The sequence below is a fragment of the Lemur catta genome, chromosome 10, assembly GCF_020740605.2.
Source record: "Lemur catta isolate mLemCat1 chromosome 10, mLemCat1.pri, whole genome shotgun sequence".
In the NCBI taxonomy this organism is placed as follows: Eukaryota; Metazoa; Chordata; class Mammalia; order Primates; family Lemuridae; genus Lemur; species Lemur catta.
In genome coordinates, this window is record NC_059137.1 from 87,198,581 (window position 1) to 87,221,241 (window position 22,661).

The following is a 22,661-nucleotide window of genomic DNA, read 5'->3' on the forward strand; positions in this document are numbered from 1 at the left end:
AGCGACCCTCCGAGCAGCTGAAGTGAGGGCGTGCGCCACCGCGCCAGGCTTCCCACGCACGGACCCGTGGGCTCGGCGTCCGCACACACCCCCTCCACACCGGCGCGACCGGAGCGCGCGGTCCGGGCAGGGAAACGCCCGCGGAAAACCGGGAGAGGCCGCACCGCGGCCACCCTGCGGAGGGTCAGGCAGGCGCACCGCCACCGCGCTCCCCCTCACCCCACCGCCCTTCTGGTCTTCACTTTTCCAGGCCTGAGGCTCGAGCCCGACGCAGCACCAAGCAGCACGAGGCGCGCACTCAGTGCCAAAGGCCCACGGCTTCCGCTCCGAGCCGTTCCGGCCGCGCTTCCGGCGCGGCCCCACCCTGTGCTCCGCCTCGCCAAACCCCGCGATATCTCAACCCACCCACAGATCAGCAGTCCCAACGGCTTCGCCACCCTGGAACATTCTACATTTCCGCACACGCGCTCTGCGCCCCTCAGCGTCTGGGCTCCGCCTTTCTTTGACCACACCTCTGCCCGTCAAGGGCGCTCCTCGTCCCCACACCGTACCAATCCTCCACTTCAACCTCGCAACAGGCCTCTGATTGGCTGACTTGGGAAGCGAACGCCGCTGAAAGGAGGCGACGATAGGTTGGCACCGGCTCTATTCCCGTGGAAGGTGATTGGTCGGTGCTGCTGTCCAATCGGCAGCGGGCTGTCGGATTCAAATCGGGATCGTTGGGCCTGCGGTCGTTAGGCTCAGTCGAGTCGTTTTCTTGGCCAGTACGGACGCGTAGTTCGTTGCGCCCTCTTTTCGCGCTTTTGTCTCCCTGCTCCGCGGAGCGCCGGCAGGATGGCCCACAAGCAGATCTACTACTCGGACAAGTATTTCGACGAGCACTACGAGTACCGGTAAGCAGCCTTCGCGGGCCCCCGGCCGGCTTCCTCAGCCGCCATCCCCTCGGGCTGGGCGACCGGGGTGGGCGCGGGGCCGAGGTCGGGGCCGGAGGTCGGGGTCGGGGTTGCCTGCGGCCCGTGCGGCCCCGGGAGTCGGGCGCGCCGAGTGTGCGGCCGCGCTCGCCCGGCTGGGCCTTTGTTCCGCCTGCGCGGAGCGGCCAGGAGCCGCGTCTTGGGCCCTTGTGAGAACCGGGGCGACTTGGGAAACGGGCCCGGGGTCCTGGGCGACGCCGAGCGACTGTCGGGTCGTTCTGTGCTCGTCGTTCCGGCTCTGTGAACAAGACCAGGACTAAGTGAGACCCCGCCGGGAACCGCCCTGCTTTTCCGGCTGCCGCGACGTGACTGGTTTCTCATTCGAGCTACCCACCCGCCATCACTGCCTGGCTGTTGAACTTAAACTCGTTTTCAGTTTAGAATGGTGATTCTGATCCGCTAACAGAGCCAGAGGAACACACTTACCGTTTTCACTTTTGAAGTTGATGGTACTAGAAATAACCTTGAGGAGGAGCCCCGAAAAATGAGCTTGGTGGAGATTTGATGATGTTCATTGGGTATGGTGATTTAGGTGATTATGCGTTAGCCCAAGTCGTTACTAGCTGAGGGCATTATTAAAGGGGGTTTATTTTCATTTTAGATCAAATTGAGAACATGAGTAGACTTTGCGCATTTTTTAATGCTAGTGTACATTGGCCGACTATTTGGCTTTTGAGTCGTGAAGCTGTGCACTAGAACGTGGTGGCCATAATCAGTGAAATTCACAAATTGGATTAGGGGCACTTAAAATGAGCTTTGTTGTGTGCGGGAGACTTGTTTGGGGCGTGGCTTCAAAGACCAGGCAACCCCTTGTCCTACTGGGTAGAGACTAGAATGTTGCATTCTGGGAAACTACCCTGATTTAACGGAGATAAAGCCTATGCCATCTTTGGGCCAGATAGTGACCTTGTTTTCTGTCTGCTGCCCTTTTAGGCCAGATTTCAAGAATGCTATTCGAGGAAGAAAGGTGGTCTGTCTCCCCCTTCCTTGTTATCATGGAAGTCTATCATTACAGGAGGAAAACTGAAGATTTCTGTGGGCAGTGTTGCAAATTAGTAATAATTGCACCGTTTTGTATTCCTAGCTAGGAAAATCTGTTTTTTCTGGCTATAGTAAATTTCAAGTAGATTATATTAACTTTTATATAGTAACTACAACCCTTACGGTTCTAATCATATGTTGGCATAAACACATGGAAAACTATTCCGAAACACATCTGGCTCCAGGTGTTTTACGATAAGGATTTATGGGTCTGTATAAGTTTTTTTTTGGTATAAAATATTCAAATTGTATTCTTCAGACTTCTTATAGCAGTAGTTTCATTTATTTTATTAATATAATCACATGATCATGGATGATAGGCATTAAACCTAACTTACTGAATGGTTTGTGTTGGTAATGTGTAGACGAAAATCCTGTCATATCTGATGTGATTTATTTTAATCCAATATAAATTAGAGCTGGTTTTGATTGACCAAGCCACTTACCTTTATGAAGCCGCATAATTAGTCTCCATAATAAAAAGAGATACTTTTAAAAGGGGAAACAATAGCGATAATATGCCACTGAGACATGAATTTAGGATAATTTGTATATAGTGGAGTGGCATGCCATGTAAATTTCAAAAATTAGTATTTATTTTTTCCAGTGTGCAATTATTTATATCTTTGGTTTTTCTTGTGTGATTACAAACTTAATTACCTAGTCTTTTTACTTGAGCTTAGGTTCTTCTCTAAGGGTACAAACGTGGGTGGCCTCTCTTTTCTCCCTCCCTAGTATCATGGAAGTGTATCTTCACAGAAAAAGAACTGAGGATTTCTCTGGGTGGCTTACAAATTTGCAATAATTGTACAGTTCTGTACTCCAACTGAAATGAACATTGGATTTTGGAAAGAATTTTCCTTACTTGCAGTTTGGGAACTACCTCCATGCAATACTATTCAGGTAGAATCCTCATGTGGGCTTTGATGGTACTTAAAACATTTTTCCTTTATAATCAAACGCTGATGAAGAAGAGCCTATTTCCATGGTTTATGGAGAAGGTAGGGGTGTTGGTAACTTATCTACATAAACGTAACAAGTTATTTAGATATAATTCGTTTTGTAAAATTGAAAAGATACAAAAGCATTACATTTCTCTTTGAAACTACTCAACAGTTAATGTAGAAGGTACAAATAACAGGTTATTTGTAGAGCCTTAAAAGATAGGTGTTATCTGCTTTGTGTCCTGGAGGAAGGAAAAACAAAATAGTGTTTTTAAAAAAGTGAAATGTTAAGCAGCATTTCAAGATTGAGCACAGTAACTTGTAAGTGTTACTAAGAATCACCCTATAATTCACTGAAATTGGTGAAAACTCTACTCTAGTAGTAAGCATATGAGCATATGACTTGCTGGCCTCATGTCAGACTAACAGCATAATTGTTCTGAGGTTCAGTTTGCTCTGCAAGTAATACTATATTGGTACTTAACTAGCCACATCCTAGAATTAAAGTTGATGACAGCTTGGTTAAAATGGATTATGGATTCAGTTTTACTGTGTGCCTGAAAGTATGATCAGATTGCACTTCTTTCACTCCCAGCCAGCTGACACACAGATAGATATACTAAGCTGTTAAAATAAAAAAAAAAATTGGGTTGGTGGTTATGATGGTTCTGTAAGAATGGGGCTGAGAATTGTGACTTTTATAAAGTTTTTATGGTAATAAACAACTAAGTGGGGAGGGGTGCAGATCTGTGTTTAAGAATTTCACAAAGCTACAGTCATATGTATTCTTGATGGTTTAACATTAAAGGTTATTTCGTTTCTAAGAAACTGAATAAAGTTAGTTTTGGATATAGGTCAGTAGCTTTATTAGAAAATTATGAGGTCTGTGAGGTTGCACATACATGTATATGTGCAGTTAATGAGTTGAGCATATTTTTCCCATTGAGGACACTTCATATGTTATATAGTCTTAGATCTTGTTGGCCATGATTTGGTCAAAAGTTAGTCCTAAGTAAAATGCCTTTTGGTTTTGAATTGCATGCTTTTAGCTCCCTAATTTGAACATAGGCCATCAAAAATCAGAATTAAAGGTTGTGGGGAGTACTCAAGATTGACACCAAAGGGGATATAACATAGAGATTCTTTGAAGAACTTTTGAGGACCAAAAGCCTCAAATTTTAAACATCCTAAAGGTTATATGTAATCATAATTGTAGGAAAGACACAGAGCACTAATACTCGGCTGTATCTTTTAATAGGCATGTCATGTTACCCAGAGAACTTTCCAAACAAGTACCCAAAACCCATCTGATGTCTGAAGAAGAGTGGAGGAGACTCGGTGTCCAACAAAGTCTAGGCTGGGTTCATTACATGATTCATGAGCCCGGTAAGTTTTGCTATAGTAAAGTATTAACTGAGTTAAAATAGTAATGGTTATGGTTGGCACAATTTTTTTAGTGACCTTGACTTTCAATGATATTGCAAGGTAATTCTACGGTAAGTTTGACTGTTTTTTGAAAGAATGATTTCTTAACCCTCTGGAGAGGGTTCCAATTTCATAATAAACCACATACAACAGATGTCAAAAAATAGTTATTCTATTTTAAAATTTGTGTCTTAAAAGTATTTTGCCATATGTATAACTAGAATTCCGGTGTATCTACCATATTATGCTTAAATGAGATAACATAGCACATGAACTCAAAAGTGCTACCTGTATTATGCATGTATGAATCCCTTATGCTATGTGGTATTAACCAAAAGTTTTTCAGATATTAAATAGTAAAATAGACGAACTTTGGAGTTAAATTCTATTTATGGATTAACAGTGAATCTAAAAGTATTATAATCTTTTCAACAAAATTTGAAGGTACACCGTAGAAGATGAAGTAGATGGAAAAAAAGCTATCTTGGTTTTTATTCTTGTTAAAGAAAAATAGCATCAGAAACTCTAAAAGACTCAACTTTCTTGGGGTTGGGTAACATAATTAAAATTCTAGTGTTCTTTCTCTAGCTAATACAAAAGCAAATGAGGAACCTAACTGTAGATTACTGGGCCCCACCTACTGGAACAATTTAGGGACCTGCATTTTTGTAAGCTTCTGGTGTTTTTCAATGTGCATTATTGTGAGATCCAGCAGGTGATTTGAAAGAGGTGTCTTTCTCCATAGAGATAACCTTTCTCTTTTACTTATTCCTTTTCTTCAGAGTGGGTAAAACTAAAATATTGGAGAGATCTTCTCATCAGGTTGTTTGTCTTGTTTAATGCTGACAGTGACTTTGAAGCAAAATTCATTTAAGACACTTCGAACCAGTTTAATAGTGGATTCAACTATTTTGGTTTAATTGAGAATTCCTTGAATTTTTGTTGAGTATATGAAAATTCACCATGGTATTAAAATGATACAAAACATTTTCTTTCCACAGAACCGCATATTCTTCTCTTTAGACGACCTCTTCCAAAAGATCAACAAAAATGAAGTATACCTGGGATCGTCAATTAAATCTTTTTCAAATTTAATGTATATGTGTATATAAGGTAGTATTCAGTGAATACTTGAAAAATGTACAAATCATTCATCCATACCTGTGCATGAGCTGTATTCTTCACAGCAACAGAGCTCAGTTAAATGCAACTGCAAGTAGGTTACTATAGGGTGTTGAAGATAAAATATCTAGTCAGTTTTTCTCTTAATATAAGTGCCTGTTTGACTTTATCTGTTACGTTACTTTTGTTAAATAAAGTTTGTATGTTGCATTTACCACCATTTGAAGTTATTGAGGAATATTTTCTTATGGTTTATTTGTGACTATTGAGATTGTTTGATTTCAGTTTTATAATTTTAGCCCTGAGGAAATAAATAAAATGTTGAATGAGTTTATAATAGCTTGGTATGATGGAGGTACCATTTAATTCACTTAGGAAGAAACTAAGAAACCAGGGATATGTTTAAGCTAGAGCCAAAGTAGATTTTACCACTTTATTGTTTTGTTCCTAGAGAATTATCTAGAATCTTCAAGTGAAGAAAAGTCCAACTTAATACTTATCTGGGTTACTTCCACTTACCTGAGAACTGCCACTAACTTCTAGCAGTGTTGGGAGAAACCCTTAACCCTGTTTATCCTTTTCTTCATTTCCTAAGTGGGGATGGTGTTTCCTACATTTCTTTTTTTTTTTTTTTTTTTTTAGAGATGGGGTCTTGCTCTTTCTTAGGCTGGTCTTGAACTCCTGAGCTCAAGCAATCCTCCCACCTCGGCCTCCCAGAGTGCTAGGATTATAGGCATGAGCCACCATGTCTGGCCCTCCTATAGCATTTTTTAAAAGTCAAAAAGTGTACTGTAAAACACCTCCACATGCCATATGTATTTTGCATCTATTTAGATTGCCTATTTAGTTAGCTGCTAGGAAAATGTTGAGTTAAATGCCGACACAGGCTAGTTACCTTAGTTGATTGCTATACTAGAGAAAACACAAGACCCCCTCGGTTTAGAAAGGGTGTCCTTATATGTAATCAGCACATGGTGAGGAGCAGCAGCCTAGAATCTACTTCCAATCCCCACTGTTACCACCACAGGACACCTCATCTGGAGTGCTCCAGGATGACAAAGACAAAAATGCCAAAATTAAGTGAACTAAATCACACTCACGGTAAACCCACTACTGCTGAGAGGGAGGGGTGACAGCCACTCCTTGACCTCCAGCACAGATTCCTGCCAGACACTAGGCTTCTCTCCTGGAGGTTGGGTGTATTCAGGCATGCTTAGTACATGTGGGACCCACCAGGGCTGAAATGTGCTAAAAAATTGGAGCTGCTGCCTACATTTCCTGTAAAATAAACACCTTGGTGGGGTTACTCAGTCTGCAGGGGACAGAGGAAACCTATAACTTGCCTCAACTTAATAAACCCTCTACCGGTAAATGGCCTACATTGCTGGCAAACATTTTCTGTCCCTTAAATTCCCTTGCACCTTCCTTTAAGCTTCAGAGCAAAAAGGAAGTGCCTCCTCTATCTACTGAAAAGATACTCTGCAGTCTTCCTGGATCACCTCTCTGGTGAGCCTTCTTGTCCTTGCAGCACCTTACACGTTTCTCAAAAGTATTTGGTAAGTTCTCCCCTCCTGTAGAGTTCTTTTCCACCCGCACAAATCATACTAATTTTCCATTTCTTTACCATGTCCTAGCACAGTTTTTAATGTTCGAATGAAACAGCGATTTTGGAATTAAGTTCCTTTCCGTGGTTACTTCCAAACCTTAAGTTTCTGGGAATTCAGGACGCCAGTAGTCTTGTAGGTATTCCAGATCTGTAGGACTTACAGGGCGTCCAATTCCTCTAAGTCACCTTATGAAATCTTAGGGAAATCAAGTCGCGGAGTGGCGTCAGGCAATGTCAAGTTCTCCCCACAGTTCCCTTACTAGTAAACGTTCTTAAGGTGACTGCTCACCTCAGCCAGAGGTCTTTCCAGGCCACCTTAAACAAGGAACCTTCCTATGTGATGCCAGACCCAGAGGACACGAGTAAACCACGGCCTTACGCTAAGTTTCTCTTTGCTACTGCCTCGGCAGAATTTATCGCGGACAGCCCAGCACCGCAGGGCACACGTGCGGCTCCTGCAATCTACACCGAGGCCGCAACCCAGAGGACTCTTAGGGGTCACTTCCCCAGTAACCTCCACGTGCTGCTCCCGGCGGCGCAGAGCCCACGCCTCGTGCTTCCGGCCGGAAGGAGGGGTGGACCCCGTCGCGTTTCTGTGACGCACTTCCTGGCGTCCCCTCCGAAGGCGGAAACGTCGCGTCGTCTGTCGGGTCAGCCGACGGGCTGGCTGCGGGCCTCACCCGGCGCGGCCTCCTCCGAGCAGCCCGCCATGGCGTCGGAGGGGCCGCGAGAGCCCAAAGGCGAGGTAAGGGCCGCCCGGGCCGGCAGCCGCTCCTTCGGCGGCCTCAGCCCGTCGGCCCGGCTCGCCCCGGGGTCTCGGTCGTGCGGTGACGGGGCCGGCCCGGCGGGCGGGGGCCGGAGGCTTGTGACCGCGCGGGAGCGCGGAGTGGGCGGCCGCGATCCCTGCGCCCCGCCCCGAGCCCGCCCGGGGGCGGTGGTCGCGGGACAGACCCCGCCCACGGGTAGCGCCGCTTCTGGGGTGCGGTGCCACACGGGCCAGTGACGGCAGTCGTGTCCCAGCACGCCCGGGGGTCGCGGCACGGGGACTCCGGCAAGCTTGGGGCGCTGTTGGGAAGGAGTAGCTGGTTTAAGCGTCGTGAGTTTTCTTAAATGTCGTCTCCGCGCTACATACTCAACGTTACCGCTAGATGGAGCCCTGGCAGTCGCATCCATTAGTCTTAGATTTAAAAACCATGGTTGTAAAATTCTCAGTGAAAGTAAATCTCTTACTACATATCTTAAAAACTTAAAAAAATTTCAAATCTCAAAGGCTCATAGCGATAGGATGATTTTTTAGCAAAGCAAACTTTTGCTTTTTCAATAAAACAAGAGGGTGGTTCATGAGTAAAAAGCGAATGTTTTTGTGCAACTTTTTTTTTGAGGAATTTAATGGAATAAACTTATGCAGTGTGTTTTGGGTGCTATTCCACGTCTGTATTTGACTACAGTAATTCCACGTCTGTAATTGACTACAGTAATTCTACAGTTCTTAGTTATCCCTAAGTAAAGCTGAGAGAGGTGAAATATCCTTATTCCAAATGTAAAATTGTGGAAACTGCAGTTGTGGTCCTAACTGTATAATCTGGCTTGAATTTTACTTTCACTTTAATTCGTTTTTTCACTGTTAGTATTTGGACGACTGGTTTTTCTAACAAAAAAAGCATTTGAGAGAAATTTTTAGCAAACGAATTCTTGTCTCTACTAGGCAGAAGTTTTTAAATAACAGCATTGGGATTAGCATTTCTGGGGCTGTTAGAAAGGAACACCTCTCTTTGGGTTTTTTGTTTTGTTTACTTTTGGTTGATTGCAGAATGAAGCCAAAACTCCATTTTTTCCCCCTCAGGGCATCAAGTTATCAGCAGATGTCCAACCGTTTGTCCCTAAATTTGCTGAGCTCAATGTGGCATGGTCAGAGTCCTCAGAAGCATGCGTCTTCCCCAGCTGTGCAGCCACATACTATCCGTTTGTTCAGGAACCACCAGTGACAGAGTATGTATCTTTCAAAACGTCTTACCTTGCCAGGGGGCTTATTTCTAGAGTTAATGGTGATTAGGCTTTCAAATATGCTAACGCAGTAAAATTGTGCAGATGGCAAGAGAATGTTCTTCAGCCAAGAAGGGTCTGAGTCAGTAGTTTCAGAGCTTAATTGTATCCTGTGCCCAATACTGGAACTTTTGCTCCTCCTTTTTTCCTCCATACTCATTCTGTTATTTTGGGCAAAGAAAAGGGAGGCTGCATTGTATTTATTAGTAGGAAATGGAGTTTCAGGGTTCATTTGTTCATACAGTATATCATGTATCTAATGAGAGATGAAATGGCAGGAAGGACCAAATAAACATACTTTTCATATTTAAGGTTTGACATTTTAAAATCTTGTTCAGGGAAGGGGTGGGTACTAGCAACCATGGCTGCCTCTGTGTATAATTTCTTGGAAATTGCTGGCTTTTGCTTTCAGCCATTTTGCTTCATATATATTCTATGGAGATGGATTTCACAAATTTTGGGTTTAAATTCTTTTAAATTAAATTTGAGTTGAAGGAAGGTTTAAGTTTTTCTTTAAATTTTCTTTTTCCTTCTCAAGATTCATTCTCTAGGTATTTACAAACTGGCTTCCACTTTTGGCTGAATTTAGAAAAACAAGTGTTAATCTTTCATGTAATTGTGTAGATTTATTTGTAGATCTATTATAAGGTCTGCATCAGCTTCAGTTCTTATATAAGAATCCTTCTGCTTTATGTTCCTTGGATATGGTTGAGACTTGTTTCCTTTTTGTGTGTGTGCATGGTGTGATTAAAAATAGTTTGTACTGCTCATAAATTCCATAATTATATTTGCAAGAATGAAAGTTGGAATGAATAAGAAAATTATTGAGATGTCTGGTGTATTTAGGAAATATTGAAAGTTGTATTTTTTGACAATAGTTGAAATCCTACCTTTATATGCTAGAATTTGGTATTTGGTAGGAATTTCCAATTTTTCCACTATAGTCTCATCCTGTATAAAGGGGAGGTTGGCATGGGTCTCATTTGAGTTGTTCCTTGGCTTGGGTGTCTCCCATTAAAAAATACAAAAGTATATCTCACACACTGAGAAGAACTCAAAGCCATCTGCTAGGTGGTATTCTAGTTACTCAGAATGGTGGTGGAAAACATTCATATGGCTAAAGCAACATTTTGACAGTAACATGAGTGGACACTAATCAGAGACTCAAGGATGTATAGTGCTGAATTTCAAAATTAAGCTTCTTAATACCTTGTCCTTTTTTAGATTTGATTTTTTTTTTTTTTTTTTTTTGAGACAGAGTCTCACTCTGTTGCCCGGGCTAGAGTGAGTGCTGTGGCGTCAGCCTAGCTCACAGCAACCTCAAACTCCTGGGCTTAAGCAATCCTCCTGCCTCAGCCTCCCGAGTAGCTGGGACTACAGACATGTACCACCATGCCTGGCTAATTTTTTTCCATATATATATTTTAGTTGGCCAGATAATTTCTTTCTATTTTTTTTAGTGGAGACAGGGTCTCACTCTTGCTCAGGCTGGTCTCGAACTCCAGACCTTGAGCGATCCACCTGCCTCCGCCTCCCAGAGTGCTAGGATTACAGGCATGAGCCACCACGCCTGGCCTAGATTTGATTTTTTAAAAATTATTTATCACCAAGGAGAAAATAGGCTTACAGTATTCACTCCTGGCAAGAAAACAACTAAGGATAAAGGAGGTATTAAACCAAACAGTAAGGGTTAGGGAGGAAAAGAGCCTTTAAAGTAGGGATGAAATGATGAGACTTCACATAGTTGAGAATCAATTACCTAGTCAGTTCTAATATAGATTAAAAATTGCATTGCTGTAGTCAGATTATATATAAATAGAGATCTCTTCCCTCTGTGAAAAAAGAAGTAGAATTTTCTGAAACAAAACTATGTTCTCTTTCTTACTTGCTCCACCACATAGCAACCTAAATCATCTTTATATATCGCCTTCCTTCATCTTTCCTTAAAGGAGTGTAATAACCTTTCACAGAATCTGCCCCCCCTCCAGTACCTTTAACTGCACTGGAAGATACTTCATTTATTCATTTGGAATTAATTATTGAAAGGCTACTGTATGGAAAGGACTTCTCATAAGCTGTGCTCCTCTTTCTATCAGTCTTACATAGACTTGAACTGATGGAGATGAAAACAAATATACCAGTCTCCTTGCTATTTATCTTATAGGACAGACAAATATCAATAGAAGTCATCTGATATATAGTATTGGTCTTGGAAATACTGATTATTTACTGATGTAATGAACAAATAAAAGCCTGTACAAGCAAAGTAAGTTCTCTGCTCCAAGTGATGTCCACAGGTGATGACTTTATTGATTATCATAGTATTAGGTCATCGAATATCAAATGTCTGATTTCAAACCAAAAGTGTAGTTTATTATATCTCAAACAGGAAGCAGTATAGTTAATCAAAGTACGCGCCTAAATTGTCACTTATTCATGCCAGCAGCAAAGGAGCCTGGAGAGTGAGTCGTGATGAAATCATAAAAGGCGTTTTCCACAGCTTGTTGAGAATTGAATATTTGTCCTTGCAAGAAGTGGCCTGGAAGAAGTGGTAGACAGTTGGTGCAAGGTCTGGCGAATACGATGGATGGCAGAGAGTTTCCAAGTCCAGCTCCTGTAGTTTGAGCAGCATTGTTTTTGTGACACATGGTCGAGTATTGTCTTGCAAGAGGATTGGTCTGTCTCTATTGACCAATCTTAGCTGCTTCATCACAAGCATCATTATTTCATCCAAGTGGTTGCAGTAGACATCCACTGTAATCGATGGACCAGGTTTCATGAAGCTGTAGTGGATAATACCAGCACTGGACCAGACACCATTAGCTTTTTTTGGTGAATATTTGGTTTTGGACTGTGTTTTGGCACTTCATCTTTATATAACAATTGTGCCAAATGCTTGCAATTGTCAAAAGAATCCATTTTTTATCACACATGACAATATGGTGTAGAAATGGTTCGCCTTTATGTCATGACAGCACAGAAAGGCAAGCCAAGATGATTTCTCTTCTGACATTCATATAAATCACATGCAACCCATCTATCCAGCTTCTTTTACCTTGCCGATTTGTTTCAAGTGGTCCAATATTGTTGTAATAGTAATGTCAGACCTTGCTCATAATTCACATGCAAGTTGAAATGGATTCACTTCCACTACAGCTTTCCGCTCATCATTGTCCACCTTGGTCTCAGGTCGCTCACATGGCTCATTTTCAAGATTAAAATCACCAGAATGGAACTTCTCAAACCATCCACGTACTGTGCATTGATTAGCTATATCCTTCCCAAAAATGTTGATATTTCGAGCTGTCTGCACAGCATTGGTTCCACAATAGAACTTATATTCGAAAATAACATGAATTTTTGACTTATCCATGGTTTCACAAAAATTGCTGTAAAAAGAAATTTGAAAGATAATCACAAGCCACAACATGTGTTTGAAAAACTGACTATATACCTTCACAATAAAAATAAAACAAGAAGTGTCAAAGTGAAATGTCAGAGATATCAACTGTCAAACTTAGTACTTAAGGAAATGGGACATTTCATGCTTAATAATGTAATATATCCTTTATGACAAATCCTGTGAAACACGTGCATGAGGATGTGTGCATTTTGTTTGGGAATTATTGTATATTTTCACTTATTTAATGCTTACTACAGTCAGTGAGGTTGGCAGAGAGATGTAATGTTATTTTTACTCCTGAAAAACTGAGGCTAGAGAAGTTTGTCCATACTAATTCAAATAGGTCATGTCAGAACCAGAATTAGCATTCAGTTTTTTTGACCTGAGTTTAATCGTGGCATTCTCCAAAACTGCTGCTTTTGACAAGAGGTAGTTGAGCATCAGTATCTTGCAATATATTGTGGAAATTTCAGAAAGCAGCAGTTGATGCTTTTAAGTTAAAACATCAGCTGTGAGAAGAGTTAGCACACAGCCTAGCAGTGTACAGCATTGAACGGCTGAGTACGTGGCTCCAGTCAGTCTGGTGGGTGGAGGAGATTCTGGATCCCTTCGGGATCCTGGCCTGACTGAAGGGACCATGTGCACAGTGTGTTTGGAAGAGTAGAGGAGTGAGGAGAAATTGGTAGGGGAAGCTGTCAGTAGATTGGAAACCTACATAGTACAGCTGAAAAGTTTAGGTCGGTCTGCTGGGTAGGAAATAGGGACCTGTTCGTGGTGTTTTGAATGGAGTCATGATATTCACTCCTGAATTCTGGTTCTGTTTTTAGGGAAGTGAGGCTTGAAGGTTTTGACCAGTTTCCAGGCACTAGAAATAGCAAAGAAAATATACGAGAGACCTGCTAAAAGGAAAAAGGCTCCACGATGGTCCATAACAGGTTTTGGTGGGAAAGATATTATAAAGGTCTCCAGTTGGATACATGGAAAAAATTGTGGGATCATTCATGAGCACAGAAGTTGGAAATGGTGCTGGTTTGGGGACTAGAGAGTAGGTTTGGGATTTATATGTGCTAAATTGGGAAAAAGTGAAATATTAGGTGGAAATGACCTGTTAGTTGGAGATGGAGGCTGAAAGCTGGTGAAGGTTCTGGATAGTGTGTATTTATGTGAAGTCCTGCGAGGTTCCAACTCAGAATGAGTCTGAAAGGTGAGATGGAGGGGTACAGAGGAGACTGCACTAAGGAAGGAGATGGAGAGGCCTTGGAGAGTGGGTGAGAACCAGGAGAGGGCGGAGTTCACAGTCCAGGCCAGAGGAGCTTTCCAAGTCACGTGACAGAAGGGCCAGACCTAACCGCTGTCAGGAGGAAGGGGTGAGAAGGAGGTGCTTAGAGACCTGAAGGCTGTTGGAGGCATGTATTGCACAGACAGGTAGGCAGGTTAGCTTTACTGGGGACAAGGCAGGGTAGGACAGTGCCTGTAAAACAGGTGTGTTGCTCAGGGTCATCTGAACAGCTCATGGCATCTGGAATTTTCCAGCCAAGCCATTTGAAGCCTCCCGGGATGCTTTGAGCTGTCTTTTTGATATTTTGTATTGTGTGTTCTCTGCATGTTGTTGTGTTTGCACTGGATGGAAACGAAAAATACCAATTTTCCAGAGAAAGAAGGACCAGTGAGGGGACAGAAACCCAAATGACTTGTGCAGAGTGGAAAGCTAGATGGTGATAGAGCCAGAACCCCAACCAAGGTCTTCTGACCCATGGATGGAAATTTTCTGGATGACAACAACCTTCACAACCACCATTAGAGCCTGCCCCTCCTTTTTGTTTTCCTGCTATCAACCCATCTTTGCCCGTCTTCTCTTATGAAGAACAGATTCTTCACTTTCACCTGAAACCTGCCCTCTGGCAGATTTTCTGAGCCACAAGCAAAGTAAGGCATAGAATTCACAGGAGCATGTAGGCAGTGGGTGAAGCTTTGAATCTCCCTCTTCTCTGTGAGGAACTAGTGCTCAGTGCTCTGTTTGAGGCAGCACTAGGCCAGGTGTTCTGGGAGATAGAAAAATGTCAGTGGAAAAGGTTTGGTTTTTGATTAGGAATAGTTCATTGTTTGAATGAATTGCCTACAAGTAAAAGATCTTACAAGATCTAAATTTATTACAAAATATGAACTAGCACACAGTGATACACAGCAATGTGTAATTAAGTACTGAATAGAAGTGAAAGCAGTAACATTCTCCTTAGCGTGTTATAGGTAGAGATGGTGGCACCTTTTCTTATTCATTGTAGGCTTTTACTTGCAAAGATTAGAATATGATTTCTGGTGAGTGGTGCCTATGTGCGTATCTCCTGACAACTGACAGTTTGAACATTATACAGGATGTGTCATGATTAGGTTTGGATTTTCCTGTCTGTCAGTGTACCAGTATGCTTTGGTATAGCTCTTGAAATTCACAGAAACATCTGCTGGTGCTTATTTGTGGGAATGAGGAGGTTATGATTTGAATTTTAACTCAGCTGCTTAGCATTTTGTCATTGTATCAGCTTTCATTGGAAAATGGTTGAAATCTCTAGTCTTATACCAAATTTGGTTACAGAAAAAACAGTGTTACATAATATTTTGGTTTAGCCTTATAGCTTGAACAAATTGAGGCAATTGCAGTTTTCAAAGATGGCATTTTTCCTCATCAGTTGGCTGTGTAGTTCCCTCGTAGTGTCTGTCCCCTTCGCACTCTGGCCCTGAGAGTCAGCGTGGCACAGGATGTTGTGTTGGCCTTGGAGCAGGGAAGGGCTGGAGAAGACTGTCTGCAGGCCCCAGAGGCCCCTGAAGGGAGGCACTGCGGGCTGTTGGGCACCCTCTCAGCAGAGAGGATGGTCTTCTGGGCCATTTTGGCCACATTGCCGAGAGAGGCTTTCCTGTACTTGGCAGCGGGAGTGTGAAAGCTGCTGGAACGTCTGCTGCCTCTGCTGACGTTTCTTATGGACTTCTGGCTCGTTAGTGAAAAAATAGAAACTGATCAGCATCTTTGCAAGGTGAGAAAGGAATGCTCAAAGGTTTTATTTGGCTTTTAATAGGGACATTTCAATGCTAAAGTGAATGATCTCAAAAATATTAAATATTAAAAAGTTAGAATTTGTTTATTATAAAATATTAAACCCTTTGGTTTACAGTATGAAATCTGCAACTAAAATTTACACTTTTATTTAGACAGAAAATATATACTGAAGATATGGCCTTTGGAGCTTCAGCTTTTCCACCTCAGTATTTATCTTCTGAGATAACTCTTCATCCATATGCCTACTCTGCCTACACCCTTGGCTCTACGCAAAGCATCTGCTCGGTGCCTGGCTCCCAGTATGACTATAACCAACCCGGTTGTTACCAAGGTTTTCAGACGGTGAAACCCCGAAATGAGCACATGTGCCCTCTCTCACAGGAAACAAGAGCTCTGCTAAAGGTGAGTAAATGCCATGGTTTCAGTGTGTTCTTGAGTCGGTTGCTTTAATGTTTAAAATATAAAGAATTTTGGTAAGTTTTTGCATATTTAAGCATTGCTTATCTTTTTGTGGTATTTAACCTTTTTTTTTGTTTGTTTGTTTTTTGGTTTTTTTTGAGACAGATTCTCCCTGTTGCCCAGGCTAGAGTGCCGTGGCGTCAGCCTAGCTCATAGCAACCTCCAACTCCTGGGCTTAAGGAATCCTTCTGCCTCAGCCTCCCGAGCAGCTGGGACTACAGGCATGCTCCACCATGCCCGGCTAATTTTTTTCTATATGTATTTTTAGCTATCCAGATAATTTCTTTCTATTTTTAGTAGAGACGGGGTCTCGCTCTTGCTCAGGCTGGTCTGGAACTCCTGACCTCGAGCGATCCTCCCGCCTCGGCCTCCCAGAGTGCTAGGATTATAGGTGTGAGCCATCGCACCCGGCCGGTATTTAACCTTTTTAAGAATGATTTGGTCTGATCTTTTTAAAAATGACTGAATTGTGAATATTTAATAATTTGCTATTTTAAACCTTTTTTTGTAGTGGTGATTTTCTTATTTCATGTTGATTTTTAAACTTTCCTGCAGAAAAAAACCTATGATGAGAAAAAAATGTATGATGAGCAAAAGTTGGATGGTAAAAGGGTGGATGGAACTCTGTCATCTGAGATCAAATCAGCTAAAGATTTACGTCATTTGTCTCTTCATGCCGAGAATAGTTTGAAATCAGGTAAAAGTCACCAGCTTTGTAGTATAATGCCAGCCTTCCGCATCTACGCTCCAAAGGCTGCTGTTCTCTGTGTGGCTGTTGCTGTGGGGTTGTTCACTGTGGCTCTCATTGACCCAAGACCTGGAGCCTGACACAGCTTGAGGGCATCAGACCTTCCCTTGCAATTCTGGAGGCCTTTCCGCCCAGGGAAGGGATTATTGTATGGTACCTGTTGCATTGTGGGCTCTGAAGTTGTCATGACCTTGTTTTCACACGAAAAATGTTATCTGAGGTCACATAGCAAGTAGGTGATGACCACAAGCCTCAAAACATGTCCTTAAATAAAAGCATATTACAGCCACATCCTTTGTGCTGTATTTGACCATATTCATTCCTGAAGTAGCTTCTCGTATGTTCTTTTGGAAGACATTTATAGGAGGGAGAATTTGACTATGGTTTCAGTCCCATCCTAAACAATAACTGAACCTGGGCATTGTGGTTACTCAGAGGACATCATTTTGATTTGTGCCATAGGCATGTCTGCTGTGGGCTTGAAAACTCTCATTCTGGCCTGTGGCCAAAAGTTAATGATTCTGCATGATGCCTTGTTTTTTTTTCTGTAGGTTATTTACTGCTGTAGTTGGGTTACAGACATAACCTGTTTATATGCTAAAACCTTTTGCCAGTTTATTTACAGGTATAATTTATATTACTTGGTATATAAACTTTTCTCTTTCCAAAGACTTTAGTCATAAACCATCTGGTACAAGGAAAGATTAACTGTTAACTGTAGTCGCTTTGGCCTGCAGTTAAAGGAGGGCATTCATGGTGCGGCAGCCTACCTGGATGATGATCCATTGAGTGTCAGGAGAAAGATGGAAAGAGGTTATGAGTTTCGTGCTGCCTGCCTCCAGTTTGTTCCAGCAAACTGAAAAATGGAAAGTTTATTACTTACAGAAAATTTGTTAAGTCTTTTCATATTTGCAAAACTCTGAATGTACAGCTGTATAAAAAATTTTTTATATCTTTATTCTATAAGCTTCTTCCTATGTAAAAAATTTAATTTTCTTTAACTTTTTAAACTTTTTGTTCAAAACTAAGACATAAAACATACACATTAGCCGAGGTCTACACAGGGTCAGGATTATCAGTATTATTATCTTCCCCCCACTCCATATCCTGTCCCACTGGAATGTCTTCAGGGGCAGTAGAACTCATGGAACTGTCATCTCCTGTGGTAACAGTGCCTTTTTCTGGAATACCTTCTTGAAGGACCTGCCTGTAGGTGATAACCACCAGCTTCAAAACATGTCCTTAAATAAAAGAGGTGTGTAGCCTAGGAGCAATAGACTGTTACAGTTAACTTTTTTTTTTAATAACTAGAAGGAGTATACTCTAGGATGATAAAAAGTGTAGTGTAGTAGATACATAATAAACCAGTAACATAGTAGTTTATTATCATTATCAGGTATTACATACTGTACATATATGTGCCTGTGCTGTAGTTTTATATGACTGGCAATGTAGTAGGTTTGTTTACACAATGTGACCACAAACACGTGAGTAATGCATTCGTTGCATTGCATTGTTACAAAGGCTATGACATCACTAGGTGATAGGAATTCTTTAGCTCCATTATGCCACCATGGTGTGTGCAATCCATCATTGACTGAAATGTCATTATGGGCTGCATGACCATACTCCTAAAATTTGCAGTGCATTTTGGTTTCTCTGCCTGATGGCCCAACTAGAGTGATTGATACTTCTGGTCATTTATGCTTTACGCTTTTGCAAAGAAGATTAAGAACACTAGCAAAAATAAAGATGTTTGACAGCAATCTCTTGCATCAGTATCAATAGACTTTCTACTCTGCAATTTAAGCATAAGTACTGGTCATCAAATGGTTTCTAAATTTTTACCCCTACTTTAAATTCTGTAATTACAGATGGTTATCATAAAAGAACAGACAGGAAATCCAGAATCATTGCAAAGGGTGTATCTACCTCCAAACCTGAGTTTGAATTTACTAGGTTGGATTTCCCTGAACTGCAGGGTCCAGAGAACAATAATATGTCAGCAGTACAAAAACAACGCAAGTGGGGACCTGTCTGCTCCACCTCGACAGACATTTCTCTTCTAAGAGAAGTGGTAACACCAGCTGCAGTGTTATCAGAGGTGAGTTGAAGATTGTTTTCTTTCACTCTCTCTTTCTTTCTCCTCAGTAAACGCCTTTTCAGTTATATCACTTCAGACACTACACTTTAAATCTTGATGTGGGCTGTGAAGTCCATGGAGCTGGAGAAGAGTTATTGGGGGGAGGCCTTTTATCATGCATGTAGATCACTTTCTCTGTTATTTGAACTGTTTACAGTGTGGCTGTCACACCTAGTATAGCTATTCTTTTAAAAGAGTCACCTGGGCCAGTCATGGTGGCTCACGCCTGTAATCCTAGCACTCTGGGAGGCTGAGAAGGGAGGATTGCTTGAGGCCACAAGTTTGAGTTCGAGTCCAGTCTAAGCAAGACCAAGACCCCATCTCTACTAAAAATAGAAAAAATTAGCCAGGCATGGTGGTGCGCACCTGTAGTCCCAGCTACTCAGGAGGCTGAGGCAGGAGGATCACTTGAGCCCAGGAGTTTGAGGTTGCTGTGAGCTAGGCTGACGCCACAGTACTCTAGTCTGGATGACAGAGTGAGACTATCTCAAAAAAAATAAAAATAAAAAATTAAAGAGTCACCTAATAAACTTGTTTTCATTTGGAATTGTAAAAGATATTGTGCCATAGAAGAAAAAGGTTCTAGCAAAGTCTAGCTGCTTTGACAGCCATTCTGAACATGCTACTCCTGGCATTGCATTCTGACAGCACATTTTCCAATACAGAGAAAAAGACTTTTTAAAAAATGGAATAGTAATATTTAAGACTGCATAGTGTATCTTATGAATTTTCCAGGCTTTTTATCTACATCCCTCTCTTGCTAATGATACAGCAAATTCAGCAAAAGTTATTGCAGTAGGTGCTTTCAGTTTGTTGCCTAGTAATTTTAAATTACACTATATTCAGCATTTGGTCTCAAAGTTTTAGTTCCCTACATTGAGGCATTTTCCTCAAACAGGTTGATTTGAGACTTCTGGGAAAAAATGGTATTGGATTAGTTATCCCTAAAATGACTTCTGACAAATTTCCACTGAAGGGAGAGGCAGGGTACGTCCTGGTAGGAAGGCAAGGAGAAGGATAACAAAACTGAGCTCACCAACTCGCTTACCTCTTGAACTGAGAAAGGATTTCTGTTTCCTGTCCTTGGGCTTCTCTTAGGTGCCTTGGAAAGACTCAGCAGTAGTACAGGATGTGCACCGTCGGGTAGCATTTCCTCTGCAGGACCCTCACACTGTTTCACCACAGTGCTTTCCCATGAAAGAGGTGTGAAAAGTCAGCCAGACTGATGGCTGACTAAAAATCACAGTGGCATCAGGCAGATGTGTGACTGCCTCCTGGGCCCTGGAGTGGGTGTGTGCAGTGGCTGAATAGTCATGGGGGTCCCCATCTTCATCACATGCAGAGATGCTGTATGAGCCTCAGGGTCGGCACATGGGGTGGGTGGGAGCATGGCTCTTGCTTTATATCGAAGTCACCTGTTACATGTGACTGTTACATTCTATTATATATTCACACACACTCTTTTGGATTATATGCTTTTTGTTTTAATTTCCCTTGTAACAAAAATTTTTTCCTGATATTAATAGTGTCTATAAATGGCAGAAAAATATTAAGGAATAAAGAAAATATAATTGTCTGAAATTGTACAACCAAGAGAAAACCATGCTTAGCACTTAATATATTTTTTTAATGGTCTGTTGTGGTAATTGAAGAGGTTTCCCCTCAACTTGGGATTATAAGCTTGTACAGCCCTTTATTTGAATTTGTAAGAACTTTTTTTGGCATTTTTCCCATATCATTAAATAATTTTTGAAAACTAGCATTGCATTTGATCTCTCATATTGATATGTATATTTTATTTAACCATTCTTGAACAGGTAAGCCATTTCTATTTTTTTATTGGCCTTGGTGAACATAACAGTTATATTTACTAAAAGAACAAGCTATGTTTTAATAATTTTATTTTTTTAGTGGACTCAGATGTAATGAAATGGCAATGGGAAAATATGAAGCATATGAATTTTAAAACTTATTTTAAATCCTTTGTGTGCTTAATGGATTCAAATTTGAATTTGTCAATTGACTTAACCTCTGGCATTGGTCACTTTGAGTTGTCTTTTGATATACTCGCATGCCCCCTTCATATACATACATTTTATGTCTTATGTTCAACATGTGAGGCAGCCTTCTGTCTGCATGTAAAAGGGGGCATGCATTACAGGCTTACGTTTATTGTCTTTGTGGACATTTTGATGGACTCTTTTGGACTTTGGTATGTGGGCCTAGTGAATGATGGCTTTCTCATTGCTGTAGGAGGACTGCAGCTTTAAGAACTGTGTGGTGCAACTGTACTGGCCCAGAAAGTTGTCAGTGGCATATTAAGTTTTTAAAAAAAGTTGTGCCGTATTATATATGGTATGATCCCATTATTGGGAATCCATATGAAAATGTTGCATAAATATTTATATTGTGGGCAAAGAAATAGAAGGATACTAAGCTATGGACAGTGGATGAGTTTTTTCCCTAAGGACTAAGATTTGGTAGAAGGAAGTAATTTAACTTTTCACATTATATATTTACATATTTTGAATTTTTAGCATATATTTTGCAGATTTTAAGAATGGCAAGGAAAGCTATATTTTAAAATTAAATGGTTACTTTCAATTTGAAATAGTAAGAAAATAACTGCTTTGGCTTTTTTTAGTTAAGTAGACTATTTTTTAGAGCAATTTTAGGTTCACAGCAAAATTGAGAGGAAAGGACAGAGATTTCCGATATATCCCCTGCCCCCCAACATGAACAGCCTCCATCATTATCAACATCCTGCACCAGAGCGGTACATTTGTTAGAAATGATGAACTTACATTGACACGTCATCATCACCCAAAGTCCATAGTTGGCATTAGGGTTCACTCTTGGTGTTGTATCTTCTATAGGTTTGGATAAATGTCTAATGACATGTGTCTACCATTGTAGTATGGTTACAAAATAGTTTCACTGCCCTAAAAATCCTCTGTGCTCTGCCTATTTATCCCTCCTTCCCTGCATCCCCTGCCAACTACTGATCTTTTTATTGTCTCCACAGTTTTGCCTTTTCCAGAATGTCATATAGTTGGAATCATACAGTATGTAGCCTTTTTTCAGATTGGTTTCTTTCACTTAGTAATGTGCATTTAAGTGTCATCTATGTCTTTTCATGCTTGATAGCTCATTTCTTTATAGTGCTCAATAATATTCCATTGTATGGATGTACCACGTGTTTATCCATTCATCTACTGAAGGTCTTCTTGGATGCTTCCAAGTTGTGGCAGTTATGAATAAAGCTGCTATAAACATCTGTGTGCAGGTTTTTGTGTGGACATAAATTTTCAACTCTTTTGGGTAATTACCAGGATGTGCCACGGCTAGACCATATGGTAAGAGTATGTTTAGTTTTGTAAGAAATTGCTAAACTATCTTCCTAAGTGGCTATACCATTTTTCATTCTTATCTGCAGTGAATTAGAGTTCCTGTTGCTAGTGTTCTAGATTTTGGCCATTCTAATAGGTGTGTACTAGTATCTCCTTGTTTCAGTTTATACTTCCCTGATGACATCTAATGTATTTGCTTTTTAGGGTGAAATGGTGGTGAAAAATAATCCAGATGAATGTGTGACTACTAATGTTGCCTCCAATTCCCCTTGTACAAGAGGTAAGAGTAGCTACAAAATATTATTTTTAAAAATGAGTTTTATATTTTCTAAGTTCATTTTTTTAAGACTAGTCAAG

The 22,661-nt window shown here is 41.2% G+C and overlaps 2 protein-coding genes across 10 annotated transcripts in view; both read left to right on the top strand.

The window, feature by feature from the left end:
- The first annotated feature begins 707 nt into the window (after nt 1–707).
- On the top strand, nt 708–5,717 carry CKS2 (CDC28 protein kinase regulatory subunit 2). The gene is made up of 3 exons (XM_045562355.1): nt 708–893; nt 4,215–4,342; nt 5,383–5,717. Exons 1-3 carry the CDS (start codon nt 835–837, stop codon nt 5,433–5,435), a joined length of 240 nt encoding a protein of 79 aa, XP_045418311.1. The 5' UTR covers nt 708–834; the 3' UTR covers nt 5,436–5,717.
- Nucleotides 5,718–7,715: 1,998 nt separating this feature from the next.
- The window catches only part of SECISBP2 (SECIS binding protein 2), a 41,573-nt gene continuing 26,627 nt past the window's right edge, over nt 7,716–22,661 (top strand). For 6 of the 9 annotated variants that reach the window (XM_045562357.1, XM_045562358.1, XM_045562359.1 and 3 more), the window contains exons 1-6: nt 7,735–7,854; nt 8,953–9,098; nt 15,757–16,006; nt 16,619–16,760; nt 18,686–18,915; nt 22,509–22,584. In XM_045562357.1, coding sequence (XP_045418313.1) covers nt 7,819–7,854; nt 8,953–9,098; nt 15,757–16,006; nt 16,619–16,760; nt 18,686–18,915; nt 22,509–22,584 — 880 coding nt within the window. In that variant the 5' untranslated portion in view covers nt 7,735–7,818. Of the gene's footprint in view, nt 7,855–8,952; nt 9,099–10,996; nt 10,999–15,756; nt 16,007–16,618; nt 16,761–18,685; nt 18,916–22,508; nt 22,585–22,661 lie in introns of those variants that run through there. The other 3 variants (XM_045562356.1, XM_045562366.1, XM_045562363.1) reach the window with 3 other exon arrangements.